Source organism: Vipera ursinii (assembly GCF_947247035.1).
Source record: "Vipera ursinii genome assembly, chromosome: 1".
In the NCBI taxonomy this organism is placed as follows: Eukaryota; Metazoa; Chordata; class Lepidosauria; order Squamata; family Viperidae; genus Vipera; species Vipera ursinii.
In genome coordinates, this window is record NC_139512.1 from 119,241,561 (window position 1) to 119,251,943 (window position 10,383).

Here is a 10,383-nt window from a genome sequence, read left to right on the forward strand (position 1 = left end):
GTGCAGTATACTTTTACGTGTATTTGTATTTCTACATCCCATTCCTTAAAGAAGATCTGAACTTAAAAAGAGAAAGGTTTTCCTTTGGAGGAAAAACACAAATGGATAATTTAAAGCAATTGTCTGGGGTGTGTTATGCCTTTACCAATAAAGTAGGAAAACTTCAGAACTTCAGGACTGCTCTTTAGATATACCTGCTGAAAATACTGTTTCAAGATGTGGACTGACTTCATTCTCCTTCCAAATTAAGCCTTAATTCACCTCTAGTCCTATCTCCATATGTAACAGTAGCTTGGTTCGAGTTTGATGCTTGCAGGACATTCATTAATGGAAACGCAACTCCTAAAAGGCTTTTTTTTTACTTGCGCAGCCACAGCCCGGCAGCGTTTGGCACATATACAAAAAGAGAGAGAGACAAAACAAACAAGAGTGCAAAGTTTCTGGGGTGACAACAGTGATGATCAGTGACAGACACATGCAGTTTCTCAATGGAGAGAAGCCTTGCTGGATCCTTATCTGTCTCCCCTAAAAAAAAATGGCTGATGAATCCTCCCCCCCCCCCCCGCCCTTTCAGTTTCCTTAAAGTTGGAGATATTGAGCAAGCCCTAGCCCCAGAGACAACAGTGGAAGTCCAAACTGAAAATGTGGGAGCTGCTTAACTTAACCTCTATCACTGTTCTCCCTTGGTTTCACGAGATTAGGTAGGAAAACATGGTTTGGACCTAAGACTCTATTCCCTTTTCCCTATCCAATTTCTGGAATCGGACAAAACTCTCCAGTCCAACTCTTGGTCAGTAATAAATTAATACAAATAACTGTCACAAGACTATGTACATGTGTTCCCCCTCGCCAGCTCCATTATTACCTCACACTCTTGCCAGCATCAGAAACGAAGAGAGGGGGGTGGGTATCCCAAAAGGTTTGTTGTCTGGATACCAGTCACTTGTCCGTATCTTCTCCAGTGCCACCACATGCACACAGACTCACACTCACGCTTGCATACTTCAACAGTGACAAAGCCCAGCCCAGGTTGCCCATCCCCACCCTCCTCCCCTTCTTCCTTGAGTCTCGCATTTAAACGGAATGCCAGGCACTGGTATGGGCAAGGGGCCCGGGGCCAGAGGGCCCCATTTCCCTGAGCTGGCTAGTTCCCACCAGACTGGAGTGAACTGAGTCAAAAGCTTCCACTAACAGTACACAATGGCACCTGCGCCCTGAAGCAGTCCTTCAGGTCAGTGCATGCAAAGACAATTTATAGGGCAAGGAAGTTGTGGCAAGAGAACACACAACCATCCAATAGTCCTTCCTCTTGAGGCCCGCTCCAGAAGTGATGGGTAAGAAAAAGTTGCCATTGCTTATTGTGGGGGCTGTTCCAGATGAGTAGTTCTTTCTTTAGTGGCCTCCCCTCCCCCCCTCCTCCCCCACCCCACCCCGCAAGTTCTTGCATTTCACATTCCTGACCGGGGTGGATTACAGCCAGATCTTGCTTCAGCCCTTTGTCCTCAAGCACCTGGTCAAACTCCGTCCTCACCCCTTGTTGCATGATGGCTTAGAAGCACTAGGAAGAACTCTTATGTTTAGCAGTTTGAGAAGTGTTGAAATACATCTACACATAGGCCGCAAATACCAGTGAAGAATGTGTTCTCAAATCCTGGTGGTAACCAAGATGCTAGTTCCAGCCACGTGGCTTGGCCCACATGACCACAGGAGGCAGCACTTGTATTCTGGGGAAAGCGCTGGTCTATACTCGCATGGCAGGGCCTGAGCCGGTGGTCAGGGGCACAGTGGAGCCACAGTCGTAGTCTATGTCAATGGCAGCATGAGCGTTGGCCAGGAGGCTGTTGAGAGAGGAGCCTGTCTGCCGTTCTCGGAAGCTCTGTATGTAGCTCTGGGAGGGGGGGGGGAAATGAAGAAATAATTTTAAATGATTAAAAAGCAATAATAAAAAAATACTCCCCATTTCTCACTGACATTTTTACCATAGGGAAGAACTGGCTTTGCTATCTTGCTCCAAAGTGCTCTGGGTAAATCCAGCTTCATCTCCTGCTCTGCTTGGGAGAAGGCATGCATAATCTCTGAGCTATCACTAATTATCACAGTACTGCTGTCACCTTCTATAGCTGCACTCATTTACCACTTTAAACAAGTTGCAATTTGCTGCATTTAGCTACTGTACCCCAATAGCAGGAGAGACAGGGTGGCTTGTCGTAAGAGAATAAAAATTTGTCCCACTTAGTACAGATAGCGAAAGTGTAAACCAATATTGGCTGGCATAATTTCAGAATCAGAATAGAGCTGGGAGGGACCTTGGAGATCTTCTAGTCCAGCCCCCTGCTCAAGCAGGAGACCCTATGTCATTTCAGACAAGTGGCTGCCAATCTCTTCTTAAAAACCTCAAGTGATGAAGCACCCACAACGTCTGAAGGCAAGCTGTTCCACTGGTTAATTGTCCTCACTGTTAGGAAGTTTCTCCTTAATTCCAGGTTGCTTCTCTCCTGGAATTGTGTTTATGCTTATTAGAGGGAAAGTTCCCGACACGTACTTTAATTTGGGGGAGGGAGGGGTTCCTTAGGGCAACACTCTGTGTAAAAGGCAGGCATTCCTTTATGGTTAAAAATAAAATTTTGAAGAGTTAGAAATTTGCTGTTCCATTCCTATCTTCCAAATGCAACCACCAAAGCCACAACTGGAATATATTTTCTCTGAATGTCTTCTCTTTATATACGCAGCCCCTCGATTAGTGCGAAGGCATCAATTCATAGCCAGCCAATGAGTCTGGGATCTTCCCATTTGTTTTCCCCCCCCCCTTACATCTCAAAAGAAATTCCAGCTAAATTGGCTGGGGGGGGGGGGAGGGGGGAAGAAGCATGGAAAGCAGTAGATGCAGAAACGCATCCGTGCCACAAGAAAAGGGGGAATTGTAAAAGTGAAGAACTAGGAGCACACTGTGAAAACACAAGTGGAAATACAAGAGGCCTGGAAGGAAAAGAATGAGAATGACAAGCTTATTTCCTTTAGCAGCTCCTTCCACACCATTAATGGCAATTTGCAGCTGAGTTTCCTATGACCCTAGCACTGTGAAGGAAGACCCTGGCATGAACTCACTGGGGAGAGCACATCCCCATCAAATCGACGCACAGGATTAGGCTTGCGGCGGTAGGCCGGCTCAGGCGGGTGGGCCTTATGTTGCAGGTGGGGGTGAGGATGTGGCCGTTTTTTCTTCTTTTCTTTCCGCTCTTCCCGCTGCTTGATCCGCATCAACTGCACACGACGCTGCTGCCGACTGATAATCACTGTGGGGGAAGAAGAGTGTGGCGTGAGATTCCCCCTAGGACAGGGGTGTCAAACTCAATTTCATTGAGGGCCACATCAGCACTGTGGTTACCCTCAGGGGGGCGGGTGGGTGTGGCCAGGGTGGGTGTGGCCTACTGGGTGGGCGTGGCTAGAGTGCATATGGCCTACTGGGTGGGCATGGCCAGCTCTGCATCATTGGCATCAAGGGTGCCCATGGGGGCCTGGGCAGGAGTGGGACAGATCTGAGGGTCTCTGGCAGAAGGAGGGTCTCTGGGCCAGGGCCAAGGCAGTGGGGGGCGTTCCCTCACTGTTTCCAGGATGGCTTCAGGGGCCACATGAAACCACTTCGCGGGCCGGATCTGGCCCCCGGGCCTTGTGTTTGACATGTCTGCCCTAGGACAAAGGGCTGGCCCCAGTGAGGGAGTGCAGCCATTTCAAAAGTTCCTTATCGTGCATTTCTTTGAGTGAAAAAGCAGAGTTGACCCCCCCCCCCAACAAAAATTGGGTAAATTTGTGACTAACACAGGTCCCGAGGCATTAGTCTGCATGACTGAGGAAAGGGCTTTTATTCCCAAAGGTTGGGGACCAAGTACTTGACTTGGTGGGTCTCCCCTAAATGAGGAGACAGCCCTGCTAGCCAAAGGTTTATCCTAGATAGGTCTTCTACATTCAGACCATAATCGCTAACCATTCTTAAACTCTGCTGAAATTATAAGGGGAATCGTTAATGAACTGTTTGTATGCATTCAAAGTTCAGAAGATGGTAGAGGACAGGAAGGCCTGGACTGGAGGAACATTGTCCATGGGGTCGCGGTGGGTCGGACACGACTTCGCATCTAACAACAACAACAAAGTTCAGGGAGAAAAGGTATGAGGGATTTACATGGAGGAAATGGATAGGAAAAGAATTAAGCATATTCTGCTGTTACTAGTATCAGCTGCATTCCCCTACAGTGGGTTTTTTCAAGAAAAGGATGACAAGTTGCAATTATAGCAACTTGCACGTAATAATGTAGCTTAGCTCTCAAAGTCAAATATATGGTCCTGAATAAAGTCTGAATAAAAGTTTTAAAATAGTAACTGATTAATTACTGTAATTAATCAGTTAAGCTTTGTTCATATATTAAAGTTTGTTTCAGATTAATTGTTGGGTACTTATGTGAGGAGGACTCGTCCATATTTCAGAGAAATGGAAAGTAAAAATGGCACATCTGCCGTTTGATGCCAATAGAAAGCACACATATTGCCTTTCAGGATGAAAGTGACCTTCTTCTAACAGTAACAACCCTTGGCAACTGACCCTGAGAGCATTCAGTTGACATTCATGTCAATATGCTTTTATAGTCGGATTTTGCGTAAATCTTATGGTCATAAATGTATATTGGTACAGATATGTTGCCATATCAGGGAACATGACATAATGCCAATCTTATTTTGATTGTTTATCTTCAATTTATACCCCGGCCTTTATTCCAACTCTCAAGGTAGTTGGCAACAATTGAATTTAACATTACGAAGTCAAAAATTTAAATTTAACATTGTAGAAGAATACAATCCATGGCATTAAAATCATTCCTCAAATAATTAACAATTAAAACTTAGTGAAAGATGCATTTTTATCCACTCCCTAAATACAGGGAGACGGAGTCATTTAACTTTTTGAGGAGCACATTGTTTAGCTCTCAAGAGCTAAACAAAAGGCCCTTTAATCCGTGCTCAACGGTAGGGCTCCAAGCACCAGAGGGGCATCTTCAGAAGAGCCTCAAGAGATCATGTCAGGAAAAGCAGATATTCAAGCCCTAAAAGTCATTTTAGGATTTCAGAGGGCTACAGTATCATTTTGATTCATACCCCTCAGTCACTGATAGCACACATACGCCCCTGTGAAGTGCAGATCTTTCGATATAGGCATATGTAATATGATCCCTGTTCCTTGCACAGGTGAGCAGTACTTGCTGTGGTATTTACCACCAGTTGTAATTTATGGCCACTTTTCAATGGCAATCTCAATAAAATGCATCACGTAGCTAAGTTGGGTTGTAACCAAGTCATGAATAATTTGGTCTGTCTCCAGAAGGGCTGCAGTTACTGCACTGGTCATAAATGTGTAAACATACCTTCACTACAGTCATATCCAGTGGTACATGAGGGACAAAGAGCCACCCAGCTGTAAACTTGCTCTTTCTGGGGAAGTGCAATAGTATCCAGAAAAAGCTTCGCCTCAATCCTAGAATCCTCTTTGTGGAACACCACAGCTCAATACGATAGCCTAAACGCCAAATGGAAATCCCCCAGCACCACCTTCTGGATACTTCCCAACAATAAATATTGGAACTACAGATCAGTGCCCAACTCTTTCAGTTGCTCTGGAAGAATAGTTTTGTTTATGGTATCCAAAGCTAAAAGGTCCAAGAGAATTGGAAGGATCACATTCCCCCAAATAGTTTCTGGCACTGTGTATGTAACAATGTGGTGTTTTATTTCACCTTTTGCTATAGACTCATAAGTTCTCACTCCCTCTGAAAGTATTTGTTTCGTTTGGACAGCTTTAGCTAGATTCTGACTTTGCTAGGTACAAAATAATTCACTGTTTAATTTCATTTAATCTACACCAGACAATTCAGCGTCCTCTAGATGATTACAATCTCCATAATCGGACCCCTGGCCAGGGTTGCTTTTATTTTTAAAGAAGGAACAAATCAAGTATTGATAGTAAAACAATGCAACAATATTACACTTTTATGGACCAGCAGCAAGTTTGGGCAGCCTGTGAATCACATGAGACATCCCTTCTTTGCCATTTATCAGCAGCCTTAAATCATACTATCAATTTTTAGTAGCAATATCACATGATTTTTTAAAATATAAAAGTAAAGCTGGAAATGAGAGCACGGATCTAATTTTGGACATTGTTGGCATTTGCAGAATTAAGGATGGGAATGGGAGCAAAAGATCTCTGAAAAGCAAAGCACTCTCATCCCTATAGTTTTATCTTCTTATCTTTGAAACGTGGCTGAAAATCAGTTCCAAAATGGTGATCTGGTAAGTATCTAAATGGGCCAGGAAGGCTTTAGGATTAGGCTGGGAACAATTTGCCTTTCTGAAAGGTTTCACTATTATTCCCACGCTTTATCAGTCAGGGGTATGTTGTAACAACATGACTGAAAATCTGTAAAATGCATGTGAAAAGGGTGGGGCCCCCATCATATGATTGCAGCTGCTATTCTGACTTTTGTTTTTTGCTGCCCCCTCATAGTTGCTCTGTCATCATATCATCAGATGCCCTCCAGTGGCCCTCCAGAAGATCAGGAAATTGTGTTGTTCCCTCCTAACCACTCAATCTCTGCTCACACCTGATCAAGCTTTCCACATTCAGGAACTTGAAATGATTTATCTCCCTAGAAAGCAATAGGGGACAGGACGAACCTGTAAAAGACAAAAACTGGAATAAGGAAAAAATTGCTATGTAATTTCACAGCAACTGTCATTATGCTGTAAAGAGAAAAATGTGATGAATTTGACCAGAGTCACAGGAAGCACAAATGGAGAGACAGCCCTCCAAAAACTAAGTAAAAATACAAGAGAATCCTCTGGTTCTCTTCTGTTCTTTTGCAATCTTGGAACAAGCCCTTTAGGCATGACATGCAATGGGCCACACCTGTAAGAAGCATTGCTTGGGCTCTTTATCGGTGCCACTTCTTCCTTGCTTTTGACCAAAAAGGATGATAAGCAATTCTTTTTTTGTCTTGGGGATAACTTTAATAAAATCAGTGCCAGACGCTGTTATCGGGAAGTCTTCGCCCAACCCCACCCATCAGAAAGCTTTGATCTTTTACAGAAACACTGGTATGATGCCAGAATGACCCAAGACCCGTTGCCCAAATTAGCTGCTCCAATGTTCACACTTTAAAACTCAAAGGAATCCCACCATCAAAAAGTTAGGCAGGGCTACCTGCTTCTATCCTGCTGTTTTTTTTTGTAATGCCAACTGTGATCCTAGTAATGGTTGGAGGATAGGATGTGGCCTTAAAACTGGAAAAGTTATCCATTCTAAATGTAGGTCTTAGTCTATGAGGATTGTTGCTGTTGCTAAATAAACCATGGTTAATCAAATACAACATTCAAGACCAGTCAATACAAGGCAAATCACTCATAAACCTCATTTAATCTAAATGCTGATTCGCTTGCTTTCAGCCATTTTGCTCTCCACCCCGTGTGACCATACTCACCTTCAGTGTGTGAGTATCCTTCAGCTGTGACTTTCCATTGCACCAAGACACCCAAAAATGCCAGGACGGGCCAAGTACCCAGGATGACCCAGCTGTACCAGCAGATGGGTCGGGCAGGTGCCACCTTGACACGCTCATAAACATACTGCAGCAGCAAAAAGAGCTCAACAAAATAGTCAGCAGTGGCAGTCATGACGGCACTACCGAAGACAGCAGTCGACAGTGTGGTGAAGAGGCGCTGCCATTGTAGGGTCAGGACAGCACACAGCATGCCCACCCCCAGCAATAAGCCAATGGGAATCCAGACAGTAGGAGGGTGGTAGAACTGCTCCATCACTACCAGTGTAGCCACAGCTAGTAGCAGCCCCAGCAGCAGCCCAACCATGAAGAGCCCGACACTGCGTACCAACATGGTGACTAGCCCACAGAGGACACCAATGCCCAGGCCAATGCCCACAGAGGCCTCCACGCTTAGCTGAGTGTCCAGCACCCGCTCTTTGTAGCACAACATGAAGATGATTACTGAACCGAACATCAGCCCAGTCAGGAACATCACTGCTTTGAAGCATCGGTATCCTTTGGGGAAAAAAAAATGAAAGGAGAGTGATAAGGGGGATAGGTTGCCCAAAGCAGAATGATTCCCATTCCCTTTGGTGACCTGTGTTTGTGAGCATTTGTGTACGAGAGTTTGCATGTTCTCTTATCACACATGTACAACATTGTATTATGCATTACTAGGGGATATTTGGAGGTTTAAAAAGAGGACTTTATATCCTTTACTTGAATATTTCAGATCCTCTGTAATATGTCATTGGAAGCACAAAGCTGTCACTCTGAATGTTTCCTTCTAGGGCTTTTTACATTTAGCCAGGGACTCAGTCAAAGAGCCTTGGTGGAGCAGTGGGCTAATGCCTCCTTAAGTAACACCAGCTGCCTGCAATTAGTGCAGGTTCGCATCCCACCAGGCTCAAGGTTGACTCAGCCTTCCATCCTTCCGAGGTAGGTAAAATGAGGACCCAGATTGTTCCGGGCAATTAAGCTGACTTTGTAATAATGCCGCTTGGGGTGTGTGTGAAAGCCCTAATAAGCAGGCATATACATAGAATGAAGGCTATTGCTAAGCACATTGGTTTGTGCTTAAATTGTAAGCCGCCCTGAGTCTTCGGAGAAGGGAGGGCTATAAATGGGATTAAAAAAAAAAGAGTTTGCTATAGTTAGGAATGTAGCCACAGGAGGATATTGGCTAGAGCAGTTCAGAAACCTGTGTTCCATTACATTAGTACTAAATATACATTGGTTATGTTCATGGAACATGGCTGAACCACTCTCAGCCAAGAGACTATTTTATGTTTCATTTTATTCCATTTACATGGACACCTGTCTCAAACAAGTGACACTGGGTGACTAACAAAATGAGCAAAAATAAATAAATACAAGATACACAAAATAAATGAACAATCGACAGCCAAGATAAAAATAGCAACTCTCAATACAACCACCTCATCAGCTCTGACCACAACTGTGAACACAGCTACTTATTTTGATGTGCAGGTAGCCACAACTCAAAAATGTCTGAATACGTCATGCCCCAGTTTTGTTGATTGTTAAGTTCTACCTGCTGTATCGAAGGAGGCTGTCCCTTTCTTCCTCACTTCCAGTGTTTCAGGTGTGTGGGGACTTTCCTACCCCTCCATACTTTATAGCAGGAGTGTCAAACTGCTGGCCCACGGGCCAAATGCGTCATGGCAAAACTGCGCCCACCCCATTGCCAGCAATGGCAAAAAAGTTACGATATGTTGTGCACGTCACATGATGTTGCGAGTTTGACACCCCTGCTTTATAGCTACACAGCATGTGAACTTTCAGTAAAAGAGAGACTAGGATTAGTTAAGTGTGGGTTAGAGAGCTGATGCAACACATTTGCTCCTTCCCCTTTGATCAGTTAAGTTTGTCATGCTGCATAGCTGGCTGTAAATGGGATGGCCCATTAAAATGTCCCAATAAGACACTGAAATAATACATTCCCATTGAATCCACGTGCTGTGCCTTTAATTGTCTTCTATAGATTTGGAGAAATCTATAAGTCATCCTCCCCAACAACACACTCACCAAACACTCACCAAAGAAGCAATAGATGATCCCAAAGAGGCAGCACATGGCACATACAACTGAGGGCACTACTTGATAGTGCCTCTCAATCTCCTGATCACAACTATGTGTCCGGTCTTGGTCTGGTTCATGTGGAAGCAGTGGGAAACGCAGAGACTGTACAGTTGACGTCATGGCTCTTCAAGGCTTCTGTGGCGATGTCAGGCTCCCCTCTCCCTCCCAGTCACTTGTAGAAGATACTGCTTCATGACTTAGCTTCCATCTGTTGAGAAAGGATAGGAAAGGAATGGTGAACCTCAAGCTTCTGGAAGTCCAGTGTGGTACACTTGATAATACAACCTTCCATAGGCTACGCCATCTCTGAAGGAAGAGCCCGCAACTCCTTACACAAAGGGCTATTCTGCTAGAATTTCATAGGGATTTAAGGAACTCCCACTCAGTCATCAGATCATCACTCCCACCTAACTCCCGATTCTCTCTTTGGGCAGGAGATTTTCACAGCTCTGCTAGAAGCTGGGATCTTCCTTATGCAATGCATGCATGCTCTGCCACTGAGCTAAAACAACTCCTCTTTTGTAATGGCTGCAAGAAGCAACTAAGAATCAGAATTAAACAAATGACATCAGAGTTAGAAACACCCACCGGCTCCTAGAACTTGAGCCCAGTCCAGCAAATGTTACAGTCAAGCAGAAGCAGCTCTCTAGAATGTTGGCAAGACGTTAAAGGGGCCTAACAGACCAGATAACTAACC

General features: G+C 44.6%; 1 protein-coding gene across 1 annotated transcript; it reads right to left on the minus strand.

Moving 5' to 3' along the window:
• Positions 1 to 1,586: 1,586 nt before the first annotated feature.
• Positions 1,587 to 9,806, minus strand: TMEM198 (transmembrane protein 198; the record flags this gene model as incomplete). Its single annotated transcript, XM_083348462.1, has 4 exons — positions 1,587 to 1,888; positions 3,106 to 3,293; positions 7,524 to 8,099; positions 9,644 to 9,806. 4 exons carry the CDS (start codon positions 9,804 to 9,806, stop codon positions 1,742 to 1,744), a joined length of 1,074 nt encoding a protein of 357 aa, XP_083204588.1. The 3' UTR covers positions 1,587 to 1,741.
• Positions 9,807 to 10,383: the final 577 nt, after the last annotated feature.